Source organism: Theropithecus gelada, chromosome 1 (genome assembly GCF_003255815.1).
Source record: "Theropithecus gelada isolate Dixy chromosome 1, Tgel_1.0, whole genome shotgun sequence".
NCBI classification, from domain to species: domain Eukaryota; kingdom Metazoa; phylum Chordata; class Mammalia; order Primates; family Cercopithecidae; genus Theropithecus; species Theropithecus gelada.
The window spans coordinates 149,977,108-150,001,029 of NC_037668.1; the positions used below are offsets into that span (position 1 = coordinate 149,977,108).

At 39.2% G+C, this 23,922-nt stretch overlaps 1 protein-coding gene across 1 annotated transcript in view; it reads left to right on the top strand.

Annotated features, from left to right (window-relative positions):
• The window catches only part of USH2A (usherin), a 795,153-nt gene that overhangs the window by 746,403 nt on the left and 24,828 nt on the right, over positions 1-23,922 (top strand). Inside the window, exons 62-63 of the mRNA XM_025367257.1 lie at positions 98-1,614; positions 4,367-4,688. Of these exons, the coding sequence (XP_025223042.1) occupies positions 98-1,614; positions 4,367-4,688 (1,839 nt within the window). The remainder of the gene's footprint in view (positions 1-97; positions 1,615-4,366; positions 4,689-23,922) is intronic.

The following is a 23,922-nucleotide window of genomic DNA, read 5'->3' on the forward strand; positions in this document are numbered from 1 at the left end:
ATAACGAATAAGGGGGTAAAGGTTAAAAAGGGACTAAACAACTACACAAAGAAATTGTATGCTGCAGGTTATCCCTTTTGCTTCTGTCCTTCTGTAGACATACAACATCTTCAGTGACGGGCTCCTGGAGTACTCTGGTTTGAATCGTCAGTTTCTCTTCCGCCGCCTGGATCCTTTCACTCTCTACACACTGACCCTGGAGGCCTGCACCAGAGCAGGCTGTGCACACTCGGCGCCCCAGCCTCTGTGGACAGATGAAGCCCCTCCAGACTCTCAGCTGGCTCCTACTGTCCACTCTGTGAAGTCCACCAGTGTTGAGCTGAACTGGTCTGAGCCTGTTAACCCAAATGGAAAAATAATTCGCTATGAAGTGATTCGCAGATGCTTCGAGGGAAAAGCTTGGGGAAATCAGACAATCCAGGCGGATGAGAAAATTGTTTTCACAGAATATAACACTGAAAGGAATACATTTATGTATAATGACACTGGTTTGCAACCATGGACGCAGTGTGAATATAAAATCTACACTTGGAATTCAGCCGGGCATACCTGTAGCCCTTGGAATGTGATAAGGACGTTGCAAGCACCTCCAGAAGGTCTCTCTCCACCTGTGATATCCTATGTTTCTATGAATCCCCAAAAACTGCTGATTTCCTGGATCCCACCAGAGCAGTCTAATGGTATTATCCAGTCCTATAGGCTTCAAAGGAATGAAACGCTCTATCCTTTTAGCTTTGATGCTGTGACTTTCAATTACACTGATGAAGAGCTTCTTCCTTTTTCCACCTATAGCTATGCACTCCAAGCCTGCACGAGTGGAGGCTGCTCCACCAGCAAACCCACCAGCATCACAACTCTGGAGGCTGCTCCATCAGGAGTCAGCCCTCCAGATCTTTGGACAGTCAGTGCCACACAAATAAATGTATGTTGGTCACCGCCCACAGTGAAAAATGGAAAGATCACTAAATATTTAGTTAGATATGATAATGAGGAGTCCCTTGCTGGCCAGGGCCTGTGCCTACTGGTTTCCCACCTGCAGCCTTACACTCAGTATAACTTCTCCCTTGTAGCCTGCACGAATGGAGGTTGCACAGCTAGTGTGTCAAAATCTGCCTGGACAATGGAGGCCCTGCCAGAGAACATGGACTCTCCAACATTGCAAGTCACAGGCTCAGAATCGATAGAAATCACCTGGAAACCTCCAAGAAACCCAAATGGCCAGATCAGAAGTTATGAACTTAGGAGGGATGGAACCATTGTGTATACAGGCTTGGAAACACGCTATCATGATTTTACTCTCACCCCAGGTGTGGAGTATGGCTACACAGTAACTGCCAACAACAGCCAAGGGGGCATTTTGAGTCCTCTTGCCAAAGATCGAACCAACCCCTCAGCACCCTCAGGGATGGAACCTCCAAGATTGCAAGCCAGGGGTCCTCAGGAGATCTTAGTGAATTGGGACCCTCCAGTGAGAACAAATGGCGATATCATCAACTATACCCTCTTCATCCGTGAACTGTTTCAAATAGAAACTAAAATCATACACATAAACACAACTCATAATTCTTTTGGTACGCAGTCATATATAGTAAAGCAGCTGAAGCCATTTCACAGGTAGGTAGTCATGTCTCGGTTTTCTGAGTGTGCCACTGACCTTTCTATTTCTGAGCCCTTGGTCAGTTCTAATGAAGACTCTGAAAATGGGAAGCATGGTGTCCCCAACCTCCATCCACCTAAACATGCACAGTAGACAAAGCACATCCTCATCCAAGCAAAGCCTGCTTGCATAACCTCCAGAGAGCAGAATTCTTGCAGGTGATGTTTTGAGAGCCAATGTTTCAGAAAGGTTTGCAATGCATCCTGGTATCTGAAATAAGTAGGAGAGAGATGAGGCTAGTCCCCTGGGAAATATGCAGGCCCCTGGATAGTTCTGACAGCCCCGATAGGGTCATCTGACTAGACTGTGAAGAAAATGATGTATTATTTTAAGGTTAAAAGATGCCAATCAATGAGCGCAATTACCAGCCAGAGTTAGACTAAAACAAAATTTGTTTTGTGAAGAGCCTTCTTATCAAATCCAGCACTTCTTCCAGGAATAATAAGGCTTCTCTGACTCTACTTTCTTATGGTTTCTCAGGACAGTGCCACTTTGCTAGCTCATGTTTTCCTAGCGGTCCTATCTGGACTCTGTGACATGCATGGAAGTGCGTTGTTCTGCACACAAAAGAATCTTGCCCATTGCTTAAATACTTGTTTGGCAGTTTTCCCCATCACATTTTAAGTAACTTACATCCCCAGAGAGAAGGGTAATAAAAGATATTTTATGCTTAAAATTTAGTAAAATGAACAGAATCACTTAAAAAAATTAAAGGCTGAAAGAGTGTTGATTTCCAACTACCATAGGTAAAATGCAGCTATTATTGTAATCTAGTGATGTGTAGATTAGATCCTCCTATAATTACCTCTGATATATAGTGCTGTTTAAATGAAACATTCATGGTCTTATGCATCTACTCATGACAATTATTTAGGGTCTATTAAATATTAAACAGTAATTAAAACTTCCTCAGGTATTCTCCACAGCTAATCCACATGCTATGTGAGTTGGCTTTTATATTACCTTACACTGATTCAGGGCATAAAAAAGGCCCACTATAGTTGCAGAGCTGTATATTCTAGACTGGCTTCCTCTTTACTTGACTGTACCTCCAACTTTCAAAAATCATATCAACTTGCTCCCTTTTGAAACTCTTATTCGAAAAGTCTTCTAGAGGTGAAGCAGTTTGTCCAGGCATGAAAGCAATGCCTTTTCCAGGCTGGAAAAAAAAAAGTTTAACTTATCTGATAAATTGCAAGGCTATTTAAGAATGTGAGAGAAATCTCTTCATTATCCACTCTAACTGAATCTATAAGTGACATTGACATAAAACAGAGTATCACTTCTATATGAAGTTGGAGTTCATGTGTGGTTTTTGTTTTTGTTTTTAGTGGATTAATGTTCACTGAATATTGCAAATGTGTGTGTCCTCCTTTCAGCACCCCCAGCTAGTCAGTAAGAAGAAATAGCCTGGGAATGTCCTAATTAGCAGAAGGAATCCGGCCCAAAATTTAAAAACTACCACAGATAACCCAGAAAATGAATAATCTTCATGTGGGAAATCAAAATTGACCTCACAGAATTGCTTAGAAGTCAGATCTACCATACACAGCTATGGATTTGATCACCAATAAACTAGTAGCCCTGCCATGGTGGAGATGGACATGAGAGAAGAACCAGGGGAGGAGGAGAAGAAAGTGGGAATAAAATAAGTCACAAAGGGAAAAAGGTGTAATTAAGAAAGCAAAAACGCGAAAGAGAAAGAGCAAGTAAAAGAACAGAAAGCAGTGATTCAAAGAGCAAAGAGGGGAGGTAGAAAATAAAAGAGGAAAAGGCTAGAACTAAAAGGAATAAAGGTAGAAAGAAGATAGCTGGGTACCTGAGGGAAAATTGAAGGTGTCATAAAATCAATGGTGGTTGGGAATAGAGTAAAAAGTGCTCATTTGCAGCCATAGGCACTAAATACTTACAAAAATTCATTTTGTTGGAAAGGAGAAGTCCCTGCTATGTAAATAGACCTTTTCAAGTAGCAGAGACCAGCTATGAGGCAAAACATAATTGATTAGTTGAGTTTAACTGGATGGTGATAAGGTGTCTTCATGATTGATAATCTGGTGTGTAGTTGGGTTAACTTTGGCCCCACAAGGTCTTTGTGTCATGTAAGGGAGCCTGTTTTAAGATGTTAGGTATCAGGTGAGGGGATTTATTACCACTGAGACCTTAATTCCATGATGTTCCTTCATGACCTGGAAACATTCCTGGGGGATCATTTAGCTCTAGCTGCAAAGGTAGGAGGAGTCCAGGACTGCTGAGAACTGCTTCATACTTTCCAAGGTCTGCATTCTTCATTGCTATGTTAAGTAATTCTGAAGAGTACCAGAATTTTCATGCTGGAAAGAATCATGAGAGTTATTTATTCCATACATCCTTGTTTAGGGGAAGAATTGTACTCACCCCTTTCAAACAGATAAGAAACTTTAGTTTAGAAAGCCAGGGGGATTTTAATAGTTCAAAAATTTCCATGGAAATATAAATATTTTTTGAGACGGAGTCTTGCTCTGTCGCCCGGGCTGGAGTGCAATGGCACAATTTCGGCTCCCTGCAAGCTCCGCCTCCCGGGTTCACGCCATTCTCAACTTTGTTATTCTTAAGAGTTAGCTATGAATAAGAATACATGTAAGCTTGTCTTTTTTTTAAGACCCGGTGTTTTAACTTCCCATGAAAATCTATTTTGCTGAAAATCACTAATTTCTGCCTTATGTCCTGAAGGTATGAAATACGAATTCAAGCATGCACCACCCTGGGATGTGCATCAAGTGACTGGACATTCATACAGACCCCTGAGATTGCACCTCTGATGCAGCCCCCACCACATCTGGAGGTACAAATGGCTCCAGGAGGATTCCAGCCCATTGTTTCCCTTTTGTGGACAGGACCGCTTCAGCCAAATGGAAAAGTTTTGTATTATGAATTATACAGAAGACAAATAGCAATTCAGCCTGGAAAATCCAGTCCAGTCCTAATCTATAATGGAAGCTCAACCTCTTTTATAGATTCCGAACTACTGCCTTTCACAGAGTATGAGTATCAGGTAAGAAATGTGTATTATCAACAATTTGAGTTGATTGTGTGCACTCATCAGCACCTGCCTGTAAAAATGGTGCGCAATTTGAAAAGGCACTTAAAGAGATGTGGGACTTAAGGAGAATAATAATGTTCCTTAAAAATTTTTAATTGGTAAATGAGGAAAAACCATGTTCATTGCCTTTTTCATTTTCTTGGTTTTTGAGCCATGTTATATATGTTGTTTTTCTTAGGTAGATTCCAGGTGAATTTCTTTTTCTTATTAATAAAGTGGTTTCTGCCATTAAGATTCCCTCTGTCAGTGTTGCCTTGGTAGGAGATACTCCTTGTTAAAAGATCACTTTGAAAATAACTCATCACTGGTACCAAAATAAAATCAAATAGCAAACATCTCTAGCCTTGGTGCTCAAGAAAGATATAGAATGTTGAAAAAAGTCTAGAAGAGTGCAACTAACCTGCCCATGATGATTAGTTAAGTTTTCTCTAAGGACAGCCTAAAAAAATAAGACTGCGCATTCTTAAAAAGCCAAGAATTAACAATACTATTCAGAAAATATCGTGAATTCTATGGAGGACTTCTGTTAGGTTTGTTTAGTTTTGCCATCAGAGTCCATTTGCATTCTTCTTGTAATAACAACCTCATTTCCTGTGGGAGAATGCTTCCCCCACCCTTTGCTCAGGCTTGGTGGGAGTGTCAATCAATGTGTCAGGCTGTCTCCTAGCCAAGTGGTGGGCACATGAGCCGCTCAGCCCCTCAGATTTGCCTGGGGCTTGATCTTCAGCAGAGTGACTCAGAATTTTAAAAGGTGGAGGTGAGAAGTCCTGTTAAAATATCCTAACCTCAATCTAAAAGGTTTTCTTTTCCCTGCTATTTCCAAGCACGGTTCTGCAACCGTTCTTTTAATTCCACATACTCAAGTAAATTCTCATCTGCTTAAGTCAGAATCAGTGCCTCTTGCCTGCAGTCAAGGAAAACTCACTGATTGATGTAAGCACTTAAGTGCCAGGCACAATGCCAACAGAAATTTTCTAAAAGAGAAAACTGAGCCTTAAAAAGCTTATTATAACATGAAATAATAAAACTAATAAGTCACCAAAAAAATAGTGACCAAATCAACAAGTACAGTGAATACGGGGAACATTTTAAGCATTAAAAGAATATTTTAGGACAATAATATATGGTACAAACTACCGAATTAATAAGATTTGAAAATACAAATAAATTCTTGAATGGTTTGGAAAACTACAAAGATACAAATCCATAATCCCTTCTTTGCAATTCCAAATCTAAAAATCTCTTAAAAGTATTTTCTTGCTTTGCCACAAGTCATTTGGCAACAAAACCAATCTAAACAGACTTGAGACTATTTACAGTATTTATTTATCCCATTTAATATGAATACTTATATGTTTCGCTACAAAAATACTGCTTTATTATAAGATGGCTAACAAGATCATGCGGTGGATATTATAAAATATACAGTATATATATTTTATCCTATTTCAAAATGTAAAAACAAAATTAGTTTAAAACACATCAGGCCCCCAAGGGTTTAGGATAAGAACTGGTTTACATCATAAAGGAACCAAATACTGATGCCACCATCGGAAACGTAACACTGTTAGAAACAGCCAGAACCTATGTGCCTGCCCTTTTGTTCTTTTCTCATTACCTTTATTCAAAAGTGTCACATTATCAAAGTTATGAATTATCTAGTCTCCCTTACAAATAAAAACGGTACCCTTCATGAGAGAACTGGATGAAATCAGCATGAAATCTTCAGCCGCTAATTAGACGCAACTTAATGACCCACGTATAAGAGACACAAACTTTCTCTGGTATTGTGTTGTGTCATTGGGTTAAATTCTGGTCACATGATCTGTAGAAGTCTCATTCCAGTTTTTGTTTGTTTGTTTGTTTTAGACGGAGTCTTGCTCTGTCACCCAGGCTGGAGTACAGTGGCGAGATCTCAACTCACTGCAACCTCTGCCTGCCAGGTTCAAACGATTCTCTTGCCTCAGCCTCCGGTGTAGCTGAGATTACAGGCACGCAGCACCACACCAGGCTAATTTGTTTTGTATTTTTAGTAGAGACAGGGTTTTGCCATGTTGGCCAGGCTGATCTTGAGCCCCTAACCTCAAGTGATCAGCCTGCCTTGACCTTCCAAGGTGCTGGGATTACAGGCATGAGCCACCGCTCCAGTCCCCATCCCAGTTTTCTACGAAATGGAAAGCTCCAAGAATGTGTCTTGTCTCTAGTCAGATTTTTAATCAGGCACTAAGGATGACCAAGAACCAAGGGACCCACATTTCAGAGGAGAGGCAAGTTAAGAACCTTAGGCTATGTGGTTTCTTTTGTAACTGTTACTATCGGCTCTGTGTTACACTCCTCCTCCATACTCATCTCACTCAAATGAAAGTATTTAATTTGGTTTTTGATCTCCAACTTGTATTTATTAGCTAATCTCATGTAGTTACAACATAAGGATAGAAAACAAAGAAAATCAAAATCTAGCTTAGCCCAAAGGCCCAGTTCTTATGGAAAATAATATTTTGAAAAGCATAGATTAAATGCTGAAATAAATGATCAGAAAATATTGGTTTCATTTAGCCTGTGTAAACACTGAGTCTATGTGGACCCTGAGTAATCCTACAGAAGTCATTTAGGAAGTTATATACTAAAACAATTTAGTTTTCTTTAACAAAAGAGCATTTTGTATTTGTGATGAATTCGCATTGCTCTCAAATCCACTTGAGGGTTACTTCATCTGCAAGTTGCCTTTGAAAATACCTTCGTTGTCCTACACACATCTGCTTACCCAACAACTGACGGTGATTTGACCCTTCTGCAGAGGAGTGTGTTTTTGAGGTAATTGTAGATTGCAGGGAATAGAAACAAAGAACTGAGAAACTTTCTAGCAGTGTGGAAGGATTAATCAGAAGATCGTGAGGATGTATAGTTGGGGAGGTTGCCATCCACACGGTGTGTCCTGCAAGGGTCAGATGGGGCTCCCCAACACCTTCCTATACTATGTTACATCATTGTACTCATTTCTGTTTTTGAGTTAAATCATTGAAGGCAGTTGTTAAAATTTAGTTATATGAAAAGAACAAGACAGTTTTCACTAGTCTAAATGAACTCATTCCATCAGTTGGCCAGTGATAAAAGAGGGTATCACATGGATAAGTTTTTTTTTGTTTTGTTTTTTGTTTTCCGTCGTCGTCTTCATTTTGAGACACAGTCTCGCTCTGTTGCCCAGGCTGGAGTGCAATAGCGCAATCTTGGCTCACTACAACCTCCATCTCCCGGGTTCAAGCAACTCTCTGCCTCAGCCTCCTGAGTAGCTGGGATTACAGGCGCCTGCCGCCACAACTGGCTAATTTTTTTTGTAGTTTTAGTAGAGACGGGGTTTCACCATCTTGGCCAGGCTAGTCTTGAACTCCTAACTTCGTGATCCATCCACCTCGGCCCCCCAAAGTGATGGATGAGTTTTAATGGGCAGGAGGGTCAGGAAATATCTGGAGAAATGGATACTTATAGAGAGTGGGAGAGTTACTCACTGTAGAAAACCAAAGAGGGAAATTAAATGAGCAGCAAATGTCACTCACCTCACCACAGTTCTTGTAACCAGCTTGGTAACTAGCTCCTTTGAAGTTGAGCAAAATCCATGTGATATCACAAGCACCTTCTAAGCGTTCACTAATACTTCAATATGGAATGCCCTAGAGGTAGCATCCCCACTGTTTACAGTACAAGTGGAGGACCTAAGAGCTTGTTCAAAGGGCAGATTCCTGAGTGGAATGGGAAGGGACCCCAGCAACCTGTACTTTTTTTTTTTTTTTTTTTTTGAGACAGCATCCCGCTCTGTGGCCACACTGGAGTGCAGTGGTGTGATCTCGGCTCACTGCAACCTCCGACTCCCTCGTTCATGCAATTCTCCTGTCTCACCCTCCCAAGTAGCTGGGATTACAGGCACGTGCCACCATGCCCAGCTAGTTTTTTGTATTTTTAGTAGAGACGGGGTTTCACCATGTTAGCCAAGATGGTCTCGATCCCCTGACCTCATGATCTGCCCACCTCAGCCTCCCAAAGTGCTGGAATTACAGGCGTGAGCCACCACTCCCGGCCTAGTAACCTGTATTTTTAATAAGCAGGCTGGATGGTCCACAACCCACTTTTTTTGGAAATACTGCCTCAGAGGGTGCGACATTGCTGCTATGCTACTTAAGCCTGATTTTCCAGTGGTGATTTTCTGAATCAGCGGTTCTCAGCTTTGATAGCATGTTAGAATCACCTGGGGAAATTTCACAACATTGTGCTTGCTGATACCCAGGCCCCACTCCCCTGTAGTTCTGATTTTGGGATGGATTCGGGCATCCATGTGATTCAAAAGGTTCCCAGGTGATTCTCATGTGCAGCCAGGGTTGAGAATCACTAGCCTAAACTGTCATAAACAGATAGCCCAAATAAGTGAAGCCATCTCCCCACAAATGCCTAATTTACATGATGATCATTGATGACAGCCTATTGGCGTTGGTCTATCTTGGCTTTCCTAAAGAAGGGTCCTATTGTTTTGATGTGAAACTAGAGAAGAGAACAGAATGTATTATCTATGAAGTCCATGTCTCAGCTACTCAAATAATTTAATTTTCTTCACGGATTTTATTTGGCTTTTGTTATTGTTGTTTTGTTTTCTTTTGTTTCTGACTTGGGAGGTCTGGTCTTTGGTGGTAAGAGTAAAGTTCACCATCATTTAAAACAGGGGATTTTTCTAGTTTGAGTCATTTCAGCATAGCTTCCAGAATTCTGGGATTCTAAAGGATAACACTCTGGGGGATTAGCTTTAATAAAGCCAGTGAGATCTAAAATATGAATCAAAAAATTAGCAAGATTATTTTTTTCTTGTTTTCCACAAGAATGGGTTGGTGGCTTTACAGAGTGCAGGGCAGGGTTCCATTAGAAAGCAAACGTCCTCTGGGAATTTTGAATGCAACTTAGTTTATCAAAATCTAATTCTCAGACAACTCTGTAAATGTATGTTCCATGCATAAATGAGATGCATCTGTACTAAATAAAATTCTTCCATTGCACAGACCTCTTCCTTAAACAGAGATCACAGGCTTGCTCGTGCTACAGAACATTTACAAATCCAAGAAAATTTTTTTAAAGACAACAGTCATTTCTATCTTCAACCCTTTCAAAATTGGGCTATTCTAATACATGCAATGTGAACCTCCACATTCTATGTGGAGCAGTTCTTCATGGTTTAGCAGCAAATTAAGACAATATTTTTCCCACAGGCTTCAAGAGGGACCTGGGTGTGAGTCTACTCCGTTAAGACATTTTGGGTTTTACCTTTGGGGAGTGAGCCGAGGCTAATGAATTGCTCTCAGTAATTGTGCATTCATATTCATACTCTTGCTTAAGGCAATGACTCACCATGGATTTGATAGGGCCCGCCACCACCCCCCATTTCACTGAATCATGCTGTCAGTGGCTTAATTAGTTTTCCTGAAACTTCCTCACTTCAACAGATTTTTGCGGTAAGCGCCCACGCACACTCAGGGTCTCTGAAGGCTTCTGGTGCCTCGTGACTGGGTGACTGAGAAGCAGCAGGTCAGCCTTAGAGGAAACTCTGTGACTCATGGCATGGGGTCTGAACTTAGGGCTAGTGCTAAAGGAGCCCACGCAGAATGGCAGTCTGCTGCTTTCTAACCAACCAACACTATCCCCAAACAAGCAGATGGAAAGAAGGGCTATGGAGGAAACACAAAAGGGGATCCTCACTGTTGCTGCCAGTGGCAGCTGCCTGAAGACTGCCAGGGGTACTGTAGAGGCCTTCCCCTCACCAGCCCCCACCATAGGCTACCAAATTGTTGGCAATTAGTTAGAAGTGGGAGGGATACAGGCCAACATCTTCTACTCCTTCTCTCAGTAATTCTGGATCCTTGAGCACATTAACCTCTTTGGGTGTTTCCTCATAATACAAGTTAGGCCTGCTATGATGGAATATTATAGACTGGGTGGCTTAAATAACAAACATTTATTTCCCACAGTTCTAGAGACTGGGAAGTCCAAGGTCAAGGCACCTGCAGATTCAGTATCTGGTGAGGCCCACCTTCTGGCTTACAGATAATGGTCTTCTCCTTATATCCACATATGACAGATGGAAGGAGATGGAGAGGAAAAGGAAGGAAGAGAAAAGAGTAGGGGGACTCCCTCTCATCTCTTTCTCTTCTTGTAAGAACACTAGTCCCAATCATGAGGGCTCCACCCTATGCAACCTAATAACCTCCCAAAGGCCTCCATATCATCATATTAAAGATTAGCCTTCAACATATGTATTTGGGGGGGACAAAAACAGTCAGTTCATAGCACTCATCTATAAAGGGAAGCACCCTCCAGCTCTATATTCTATGGGCAGACTAGTGGTAAGCTATGGGCATATAATTTTTAGAAATTCTAATCAAACTTTATCTTCTCTTGATTGGTTTTTGTAATCTACAGTTTGTAAAACACGACAAAATAAATTCTGACCCAAAGCAACAGAATTTTCTAATGGTAGTTAGCTTTAAGTTGTGTTGATGCAAGGGAATGTATGAGATCAGCTTCAGACAATAAATGGATATATGGTTATTCATCAACAAGATGGACATATGGAAACATCATTAGTTGTGTCTCTTGTTGAAACCTAACATATTTATTTACTAATATGTTTTTTTAAAATTATAACTATTAAAAAATATAAATGTTAATAAATACTAAACTAATTTTCTTTAGTTAGCTACCAATGAGTCTCATTTATGTTCCTGAGAAAACCTACACTATCAAAAAGTTATCATGACTATTTCACTACAAGTAACAGAAAGCCAATGTAAACTAAGTTAAAGAGAAGGTAATTGTTTCTGCTCTCACATCTGGAAAGGGCATTGAAGGAATCTGTTGAAACCAAAGAAAAGAGATGAACATCAGGCCCTGGAAACCTGGGATGTAGGACTCAAATGCTGTAAGATTCATTCATTCTCTCCCTCCTTGCCCCATTTCAGCTCGTCTCTATTTGGCTTAATTCTGCACACTCTCACCAGGCATCTGAGGAAATCACTACTAATACTCCCAGATTCAAGCCCTTTCTGTGCATCAGTTTTCTTATCTTCAAAATGTGAATAGATATAGCACTAGATTCATTGGCTTGCTTTGAGGTTAAATGAGTTAATATGTGAATGTTCTTGGAACAGTGCCTCATACATAGAAACCACTTCACCCATATAACAATAATGATTATAATTATTATTGCCCATCCACCTTAAAGTGGAAAGCGGACTAGAAGTCAACCAAGTGCAGGACTCTGACTGATCCTATTGCACTACCTGCCTTCCTGTGAACCAAGAGAACAGAGGACTATGATTGAGCAGGTGTGGTCGCAGGGCCCACCTCCTACAGGCAGGGCTGCGTGAGGTATGTGGGAAATGCTTCCAGCCAGAAGCAAGAACTGCCCTAGTACACTACACACACCAACTAGGGGAACAAGTACTCCACAGCTGTGAGATATTGACAATCCTTGTGTCCTTTCACACTGGATGCTCACACCCTTCCTGTTTTCCAAATGAAGAAGCTGAGTGCAGATCACATAGCTTGTGCAAGAAAGATACTTAATTTCTGATAACTTCACTTTTCTCATTAAAAAAATGGGTGTGTTATGAGAACTAAGAAATCTGTGTGTCCAGTAGGATGCCTGCTACTTAGTGGGTCCATGCCCCCATCCATTCCCCCCAGGATCTCACTAGTTAAAAGAAGGAGAAACTTCCATTCAAGACTGTAAAAAAAAGCCAGGTTAAGACATATCTTTTGTCTATATAAACAAGTCATTAATAAAATGTTAGAGTGTAAAAATCTCGAATCAGGAATACAGTTGCCTCTAAAGGTATGATACTCCTTCCACTAGGCAGTTCAACCCTCCCTGTCCTTGCCATTTCTCTTCTCAGGAAAATAGTAATTTACCCACATACCCATGACTAAAATTCCAAATTCTGATAGTCTGACTCTACTTTTCTGCAATTAGCTACTTGCTTTGTATTGCCTGTTTTCTATTGCTATCACCCTTATCCCATGCCTTTTCTATACCACATTTAGAAAAAACATATTGAGCAGGTTTTCTGTTTGGTTTTGGACTTGCATTTAATTAGATATTAATCTCACTAACGTATTTCTGACCAGCATGGAGGTTTTTGTCTGGTTAATTTCTCCCACAAGAACTAAGCTCCCCACGCCCACCCCGACTCCCACGGCTCAAGGTTTTAAATGATTTATTGATATTGTCTGACTCAGGCAGTGTATTTATTCTAAAACCTTAGGGCCTGAGTGCACAGCTTAGACTGAAGGCCACTGGGACATTTCCATGTGTAGAAAACTGAAGTCTGCCACTAGGCCTGGGGCCTGATCATTTTTCGCATCAAGCCTTTCGTACCCACAAGAGATCATTTCTACCTGTCGGTGTGAGCACAGTCAGGAGCATGCTCTAGTTCTTTTTATTCTTTTTCCATCTCCCATGGTGACCCTTAGGACTTTATTCTAAAGCTTCTATTGTTGGCAGTATTTATGGTGCCTTTGGGACAAGTTATCCATGTGAAGATGGGTTGATTCTCACCCTCATGCAGATGCAACTCAGATTTATATTTCACTTAAGCTGATATTGATCTTCCTGTCTCTGTGTTGGAAGCTTGGTTGGTGGAAATAAAATGTGAAACACAGCAGAATGCTCTTCAACTGAATGTAGATAATGTGTAATTCCAGCCTGCCCTCATGGCTCTTCAGATGGCTGTGAAAACAAAGGCTCCCAAAGTCACCTGAAACTTAGGTCCTGTAAAAACATCTAGGAAAAGATGAGCTGTGTTTTGCTTATTTTCCTTTATCCTGTAAATTGAGTATTTAATAACCTTTCCTTATTAGGCACCTACAATGTTCAAAGTGTATACCTAGTTACTAGGATTGAGGTAGGAAGCTAAAATCCATGCACTCTCCCCTTCAGGGACTTAAAGCACAGTTGATAAGACAAATAAAGATGCCCATGAATAATGTATCCATAAAAATATCACTAGGAATCTTGATGTTTGCAAGATCTGAGCGACGGCAAAACAGATCCAGGGAGGAAGAAGCAGCTTCTTTATCTTCAGGGACAGCATGATTTCCACACCAAACTCTAAAGGCCACTCTTATTCTACTCTCTGGCCAGATGGTTTTGTGCAGCACAGGTGGCGCCTTGATACTAAAGAGCTACTGGACTAAAATCATTCCACAGACACACGAAGAGGCACCATTTCTCTGTTCCTTCAGTCTTACAAAAAGAAATGCCTTTCTAAATCTCCATCCTTATGTTTAGAAGCCTCTCTTAGCCCACCTACTATTATTGATACCTGTGTAATGGTTCAAAATGTTCTCCATTGCATCAATCGGGATCTCAACAGGAAGTATATGGCACATTCAAAGGGTATTTGAAGAAAATTTAATGAAGAGGCTATTTATGGAGGTGTGGGCAGAATTAAGAGAATCAATAAGGGATGTTAAAGTACCCAGGAAGTAGGAAGAGCCAGAAACTGTTACCTCTAGGCCTGCAGGGACAACAGAAGAATCTGGGACATTGAAAGGAAATTCAGCCTTGTCAACCTGCAGTGCCAAAGAGAGGAGCAGGAGAAACAAAGAATCTGAACTCTCTCTTCCCTTTGATCAAACCCTAATGGAAAAGAGCCAGCGAAGAAAAGATTCCAGGTGAGGCGATCTGATAAAGTCAGCCTTCCAGGGTACAGAGCAAGCCAGAGAAGGGCAGAGAATGGATCTGGGGAAAAAACAGCTCATCCCCCACACTCAGATTGATGCTGCTCCTCAACCAATATATAACAATGCCTTCACCAGTAGAATCCTTTCTGGACTAGAGGATCACCTGGCCAGCTTTGGCTTGTCACTCTACGATTATTGATAAACCACTAAGTAAATTTGAAGACTTAAGGAGGATTGTACTTAAGTACTTGAACCAATAGTATATTACCATTAAATTGTAAATAAACATCTCAGGATATATGAAGCAATCCAATCTGCAGGTGGAAACAAAAATGTTAACACATGCAAATAAGTCAGATGCTCTAAATGGTAGTTTTTAAAAGCATAGTTGAAACCTCTTCTTGTTAATTGATTTATCTATCTGTTTATGGATCTGCTCATTACTAAGATGCCTATAAGCATCTAGAAAACTGTACAGTTCTCTCTTTGATTCCTATAGGCATATTTCTAATGGAAACCAGTAATAAAATTCTTTTCTCTAAAAAATCCATTGAATTGCTCTGATTTTTCCTTTTGTTCATGCTTGGGGACTTTTTGAGAAATTTTAACTAATAATAAGACAAAGTAAATAAGCCGTCCAATTAACAAGTTTCAATGTAGAGCAATATTTTTGAAAAGCCAGGCTTTTATTTACTCTAACCCTCAAAGTTCTAGAGTACAGAAGTACCTGGAAGAAAGATACAGAGGGAGGTGTGGGCTAAATTCCAAATGCTGTGGAGTGTTTTCCAATCTTATTAATGCATAACAACTAACTAGAATCCAGAAGTGAGTTGCAGAATTGCTATCTAGTCCCACTAGATCCCCCAAACTGTTAAGTCACTCTCTCCTGTCTTTTCACACAAATAATGTGATAGTAATCACTATTATTTATTTAGGGTTTGTTGTGTGCTAAGGGCTATGTTAAGAACTGCATGCATATTAAATAATTTAATCTCATACAACCATTTGAGATAGGTGTTATTACTGACACTATTTTACAGGTGAGAAACATGAGGCATTGAAAAATTAGGTATCGTGCCCCAGGATATAGAGTTGATAAGTTGAAGGACTCAAATTTGAAACTTAAGATTCAGGTTCAAAGACTGGTTTCTTAAATTCTACCCCAACAGTTACCTCCAAATTGCATTTGCATGTAGCTTTGGGACTTTCAAAAATTGATGAACTATTTATAAATATATTCATCCCCCACCCCATTCCTCAGAAATTTCTAGAAACATTATTGCATGTAAATCTTAAAATAGTCCTGTGGGGTGGGTGTTGTTATCTCTTAGCATAGTCAGGAACCTGAATAACTTAGCAAGTTACCTAGTCAAAAAACAACAGAGTCAGAACTCAAGTCCTGACTTTCTGACCCCAAGTACAATGGTGGCTCTGCTGAACTGCAGCTTCTTCAAGTCACCTTCATCAGGAGCACAAATTCCTGACCCTGTGAAGACAGACTGATTAGAGTTTCAGTCTGGGCTACATGAATTACCAACTCTGGATCCTCAGCTAGTAATTTGAACTCACTCAACCTCAGTTTTCTTATCTGTAAAATTGAGATTAAACAAACAAACAAAAAAACTTACCCCAGGAAGGTTGCTGTGAACTTTAAATAAGTTGACCTTAAAGCTAGGGTATTATCACTTACAAAAAAAAAGTAAGATTTAATATATAAATACATAGAAGGTGTTCAATATCCAGCATTCCTGTAAAATGAAAATCAAATAAAGTCACTCTCCCGCTGCAAACTCTCCTTCCCCCATTCCATAAAATGCAAACTCCTCTCTGGTTCCATGAGGCCTTTCATGGCCTCACTTTTGTCCGCTTCTGTCCTCATCCCATTGCTCTCTGGCCCTTACTCACGAAGGTCAGCCACACTGGCCTTCTCGAGGATCTAGCCCTAAGGCCTTTGCACATGCTCTTCTTTTCTACAGAATGCTCTTCCCTCAGATCCTCATCTGGTGAGCTTCTGCCAATTGTATCCCAGCTTGATGGTCACCTGTTGAGAGAACCTCCTGGACAAGTCAACCATTTTCTGCTATATCACCTTACGTATATCACCATACAATATCATCATTTCTTTTCTAGCATATATCCTTACCTGTTTATTTTATTTGTGTTGTTATTGATTGCCTCCCCTCACCAGGATGTTAGTGCCAGCCTTGTTCACTGTTGTATCCCCAGCTCATAGAACAGCATCTGGCATGTAGAAATGGCTCAATCAATATGTGTTGAATTCATGGATGATAAATAGTCTTATCTAATTTACTATCCTTCATGGAGATGTTAATCGTAATTGGTGATTGTGATCTTAGCTTCCTCTAGCAACTTATTGTGGATAAAATATATATTTTAATGCTATATCCATTAGGGTATAGTTATTATTGTAGAGAACATAATGGAATTTCAATGCATTTACACATGTTTGAACAGGATGAAATATATGAGTAGTACTTGCTTCTGTGTAATATGCAATATTGCTCAAAGCGTGATAAGTGGCAGCAGAGATGGATGTCACATTGTTTGTAATAACTTCCACTGTCCCACTTTTAGGCTACCCTCCACAGAAAAAGCCAGTTCATGCAGGGCTCTGTGAAAAGCTCCCCAGGGCAGCAGCCCACCATGTGGAAGGTGTATACAGGCCTTTTTTTAATGGCCTTATGTAGGAAGGGGTAAAGAGCTTGGGCTTTTACATCACCTATCTGTATTGGAAGGCCAGCTTTATCACTTACCAAGTTGCATAAATTTCTGTGTTCCTCAGTTTTCTCATGTGTAAAGTGGGGATAATAATACCAACCATATAGGATTGTCGGTAGGAAAAATGCAAAATTAGTACATAGAATACACTTACAAAACTGTAAGTGCTCAATAAACCCAGTAGCTACTTTTATGTATCCTCCATGAGAGCAGGATGGGGCTGGGTTCCTGTTTCCTCTTAGGGAGAGCATATATAAGCAATAAAAAATAGCATGTGATAACTCCAAACTTTCATTATTTAGTTTTATTGTTAAAAGTGAATCAGGGCTAATTTCAGTGTTTTCCACTGTTAGGTCAGTTTTCCCTTCTTCAGATATTAGAGAAGAACCGTGTTCACACATAGTAAATGACTCCAAAGAGCAAGGTGGTATGAGAAGCAGTAGTGACAAGACACTCATTTCTAGCATGGGAAATGTCTTGTAATTTTTCCAGTAGCTTCACGTCTCTGAACTTCAAAAGTGCTCATAGAAAGCAAGACAATGTCCTGCTGTACCCTCTTCCCCTGGGTCCGAGAATTCAATTAAAATCAGGTTCTATCTTGCCTAATCCAAGGTGTTTTAGATGAAGGAAACCTGGAATACAGGGACTATATCTGTAAAAGTGTGACTGTATTGTATCCAGCAAGATTCTATGCAAATAGAGGTGCTAGAAAACGTCCATTTGATGGTGAAAGAAAATCAGATAGGTAGACAGTTAAATAAATAGCTACATAGAGCTTTTCAGCACATTATGCCTTCATAGCTGGAGCCTGCAGGGCTACTCATGAAATAAAACAATCTTGTAATCATGTAATTTCAAATTCATTGCATTGTCTCTTTTGTCAAAATTCTTTAACCACGATTCCGGCAAAGAAGATTTTGGCATATTGCTATTCAAACATATTCAAAACCTATGACAAGCGCTACCCTTTAAGAAGGCATTAGCGTGACTGCCATGGGAAAATATACTCCAAGGTTGTAGATGAATTGATATGATTTCCTTGATTGTATCTTTTTATTTATGAGGCATAATTTATGAGCACTGGAAAGCAAACTGCAATGAGTGATGACTAACAACAGCCAAAGTCATAAATCAGGAGCAGTGAAAGAAGTAGTGATTTTGATCGAATCTATTGAATTAGCTGTTGGCCTTAGCCAATACAGGTATTGGAAAGACCTTTTTAATATCTATTTGTCCCCTCATGGGAATGTGATAACAATCTCATTACATGCCCCTAGGAAACAAATAATTTAATTGTTTGCCCGTTAACATACAACCTGTTTACTCTACTTATTAATTACTGGCATAGCTGTTCATGCTAGATTTTTTGTTTATTTCTGATGTGAATTGTTACAAAATTATGTTCACATTCCTTAGTTTTTATAAACAATTATGTCTCCTTAGAGCTTCTTGATACAAATTTGTCATCAGAATTGTTGAAATGCTTTTTTTAATCAAACATTGTCATTATCCCACAAGGAAGTATGCTACTGTTTCACAGAAGTTGCAGAGAGCTCAGATATTCTTCCCTCTGTTAATCCTCTGAGAGTTAACAGTTTTACTAGTACAGCTCTTATCATAAGCAGCCTGGATAAAGAGCAAACTCTCAAATTGCTCCAAGCACAAAGACAGTCATCATCACTTACATTAGGAGTTAACAGATTAAAGATCTTTTGGAAAAGACTAGTCGACTGAATTGGGTTACTCCGTATTCTATTTTTATAAGGAAAATAATAGCAAATGTAAGACCAAATAAACATCATCTTGGTGCTGACCCGTATACAAAGCATCCAGGAACCATATATTATGAAGTATGTTCCCTGGATTTGAACAAGACTTGTAGCATTTCCTTGGCCAAAAGAATCATAAAATATTTTCACAATTTAGGGGTTTTTCTTATGATACCGTAAAGGAAAAATACATCAGGAACCCCCTTGAAATTTATATTAATAATTTAGCTTTGCTCTAAGACAATACTTGGAAAACATCAGTCCCAAGGAAGGTTATTTCAGAAAGATATGAGACATTGAGCGAGACAAAGCATTAAGGTGAAAACTACTTTGTTTAACCAGTACAGGTATTGGAAAGACCTTTTTAATATCTATTTGTCCCCCTGATGGGAATGTGATAACAATCTTGATAACAATCTTAACAACAAGTTAAGTGTGGAAATTGTGCTAAAGAAAAACTAGCACAGGCCGGGCACGGTGGTTCACACCTATAATCCCAGCACTTTGGGAGGCTGAGGCGGGCAGATCACGAGGTCAGGAGTTCAAGACCAGCCTGGCCAACGTGGTGAAACCCCATCTCTACTAAACTACAAAAAATTAGCCAGGCATGGTGGCAGGTGCCTGTAGTCCCAGCTACTCAGGAGGCTGAGGCAGGGGAATCACTTGAACCCAGGAGGTGGAGGTTGCGGTGAGTCGAGATCGCTCCACTACACTCCAGCCTTGGCGACAGCAAGACTCTGTCTCAAAAAAAAAAAAAAAAAAAAAAAGGAAAAAAGAATAACTAGCACTGTAACAGAAGCATCTAAAGGGGCCACCACTCTGGGAGATTTCCGATACATTTCCCCTTCTCCCATCCTCTGTAGACTGGAGATCCCTTCTCTTTCACATTCACAAAAATTATTACAATGCTTCTGTTCACAAATGTTTGCTTTCCTCCTAGAATAAAATTAGAAGGAAAAATGTCGTGTTGAGAGAAATTGGGAGCATTTAGAATAATATTCCTCTGCACTAAAACCAAAATAGACTCAGCAATTTCTAGAAATATCAAGGTTTCAAGAAATTACACCTTAAGTGAAAATTAGGAGGCAAGAAGTGGTTCTACAAAGTCGGTAAACTCTAGCTCTGTTTGGAACTGTGAAAAAACACAGTAATTAATTCTGTGATGATTATTGAATTGTAACATATTCCAAGATACATTTATTGTGTTTATTTGAATGACTGAAGGTAATGACAAAGGTAATGCAAAGTATAACTCTAAAGAGACATAACATAAATAGAAATTGAAAATGTACAGTGCCTATATTCTGTACTTGGTTCTATAAAGAATAGACCTTTGTGTTTTTCAAATAATATTGGGTGTAAAAATCACTTGGAAATATGTTGAAAGGGCAAATTCCAAGGTCCTGTCACCAGAAATTCTGATACAGGTACCCAAAATCATTTTGATGACCATGGCTAAGGAATATATTTTGACAAAGACTTCTCTCAAAGAGGCAATTTTCAAGAGAGAACAAATGATTAAATTCATTGTTTTCACAGCAACGTGATTATGGCAGCTTAGTGGCAGATGTTGACACTCTGTGTAATTAAAAATTTTTAAGGCAAAATACAGTAATTAGTCCTTTGGGGTAGGAAAGAGTAAATAAAAGAATAATTTCATTTTTTTTAATGAACAACAAGCATAAATATGTAATAGTCTCTAGTTGGATTTAAAAATATATTACATTGAAAACAGAAATTCCATTGAAAACGGACATATTAATCTACCATTTTGCTAGTTAATTAAAGAATTTGTGGCTAAACAATTATAGTTTTTATGCTTTTAAAAGTAATCTACGTTTTCTATGACATTTTACATTGTAACTTTTTTCATGGTTACAACAGAAGCCTTAGAGAAATAAAACAACCAAGTCAGTCAGTCCTAACTTTTCATTATTAACAGCTGGGGAAGTTGCTGACTTTACAGTGATAACTGTGTGTGCATCCACTCATTCACATGTGAAAGTGTTCACCAAACCCAAAAAATAATGCATTTCAGCAGAAACTTTAATCATCTTTAATCTTTTATTATAAAACAATAAATATGGTCAGTCTATGAGAACACATGGACACAGGGAGGGGAACATCACACACCGGGGCCGTTGTGGGTGGAGGGCCGGGGGAGGGATAGCATTAGGAGAAATACCTAATGTAAATGACGAGTTGATGGGTGCAGCAAACCAACATGGCACATGCATACCTGTGTAACAAACCTGCATGTTGTTCACATGTACACTAGAACTTAAAGTATAATAATAACAAAGAATAAATATGTTCAGTCTAAACACTGTAGGAATAAAGATAATCTTGAATAAATCAAAGATGAAGAACATCTTGGCTTTTTTTTCTCTTGGCCATGGAATTTATAAGCCTTACTTGCTTTTCTTCCCCAATAATAACTCTTTCATGTTTCCAGGAGCTCACACACTAAAGAAAGAGAATACACAGCTGTGTGATCACAAGATATTTTAGTTATTGATTTTTACGGGTTCATTACAACTAAAAGATCGGGACATATTGCTAAAAAATTTTCCATGCAGGATCTCTGCTGCTTCTTTCTCTGCCTTATAAAGACAGACTCAAATCTTGAGGCACTGCTTCTCAGTGGGAATCATAAACATTATCTGTTAGTATTTTTACCCTGGACCCTGAACTACACTTCAATACTTTTATCTCTTGCTTAGCCAGACATAGTCACAAATCCACAGTGATATTTTAGACAAAGAACGTTTTTGCCTCAGCAGAGATAGAGACAAAGAGAGACAGAAGGAGACAGAGAAAATAATATTATTCACAGGTTCTTTTTTCCTTTTCTCCTAGTGGTTTGATATAACAGAGACACTGCCTCGTGGTACAAGTTTTGTGAAATTCATAATGCTTCATTATCTCAGTCAGCTTTCTCTTCATTCTAACTGTTTTCATTTTCACAGTTGCTCATGTAAATAGGTTGATCCTGCTTTGCATAAGCATGTTGATTTATATGAATGCTATTTTGATCTCAAATTGATTGAATAGTAAAAAGAAAGTCTAGGAAAAAGAGTCATGTATTATGAAGGACTCCTGCCAAAGACAAAATAGCCTACGTACCTTCCCTATTAGTGATGGGGAATTTTGAGTTGCCTGGTTTTAAAAGGGAATATTTCCAAGAAATATAGCAAAATACTATAATACTGAGGCCCAAGTGTTTTTAAAATCCAGGGATTAAATCCCATTTTGGAAATAGAACTCCACCTAGTAGAAGTTCACGTAACACAGGAAGGCTGAGATTTAGTAAGATCTACAACACTACCATTAAAAGCCTTAATAGTATTTATGATTCTATATCTACATTGAAAATGAAAGAAAAGTTAATGTTCATAAGCCAGAGCCAGAACTGTACTGAGCACTTTCTATGAATTATGCTTATTTCATCTCATTTTCTTTCAACACCCTATGCCTGTACTACTTCCATCTCCTATTGGTGCACAGTAATTAATTGGCAAGTTGTTGAATTTTTCTTTTATTATACCTAGTTGCATTTTCTTCCTCATTTTCTTCCCCATCCATTGTAACCTGACTTGAAATTCTACCTGCCCTTAAATCACCAATCAAAGTTTTGCTCTTGGCAAAAAAACGTCATGTCAATATTTGCACCTTACTTTGTATTCTTTTTTCAAGAATATTTTTTCAAATCTTGTCATTCATTGTGCAATAATAGGTGTCCCCACACCACTTCCTCAGAAAGGTATTTGCAGTAAAAGTGGTTGTTCTGGGGCAGAGTGAGGAGACAGGGACCCTCCTCACCAGCCCTGAAATCTGACTTCTTCGTGAATAACCTCCACCTCCCCTCCCCAGTGTAAGTCTGACCTCACCCATTTCTGAGGGGACTCTGAGAGCAGCTGCAGTTGTATTCTGATGGACTCTAACTTCCATGAAATCTGGCTCTCCCATTGCTAGCTCCTTACTTCCCTATACTTACCAAAATAAACCCCCCTCACCTAAGACAACTTGTACATGTCTAGCCATCCTTGCAAGCTAAGACACCTTACCTAATCTAGAATTGCAGGTATTTGTCTATGGACAAGACGTTAAGTTTTCATGATGCTGAGTATTTTATTTATGCATATGGATGGCATACAGAATCAAAAACCTCGCTCATTGAAACAGGCACTGGAGAGCAGAATTTCAGCGCTTGTAACTTTTGTCACCTTGAACAAGATAGTGAAATTTTCTGAGCCTCAATTTCTTCACCTTTAAAAGGGGACTAGTAATACATTCTCCACTCACCTTACAAGGTTGCCATTGTAAGGACTAAATAAGCTGACATAAGTTAAAGTGCTTTGTAAAATGTAGAGTTTATACAAATGTGAGTGATTATTATGCAAATGATGAGAGGATGTATCCAAGCTCTAAAAAGAGCAGGTGTGTCTATGTAAGTAGGTTAGTTGTCTCTTTTTAAAAATGAGGCTCCTGGCAATCCTATCAGCAAGGGGCTGGAGATTTGCATTTGACAGCAACCTGAAAACAATTCAACATCAGAAAATTTACTTTCACAAAGGAATCTGGAAAAAAAGAAAAGTATGAAAACTACTGATAGGATTTGACCTAACTACTAAAAATCTCTCTAATGTTTCTTCTCTTGAAGATATTATTGATGCAAAAGCAAAGTAAACAAAAATGAAACTAAACTCTCACTGCAAAGTATTCTGAGTTTTCTTTTCCCCACAAATATCTCCTATTTTGAACATTCTGCATGGTTTTTTTTTTTTTTTTTTTTTTAAATACTGAATGCCTGAAATGTGTGTACTGTAGAATCAAACAAGTTTTTCAGACTTGTCTTTAAAAGCTCAGGGGCAAATTTTTAGAAAATACATAGTGTAGAAGAAATGCAATGAGAAAAATTGTCCTGAAGTTAGACTTTCACCTGAAAGCTTACTAAGGAA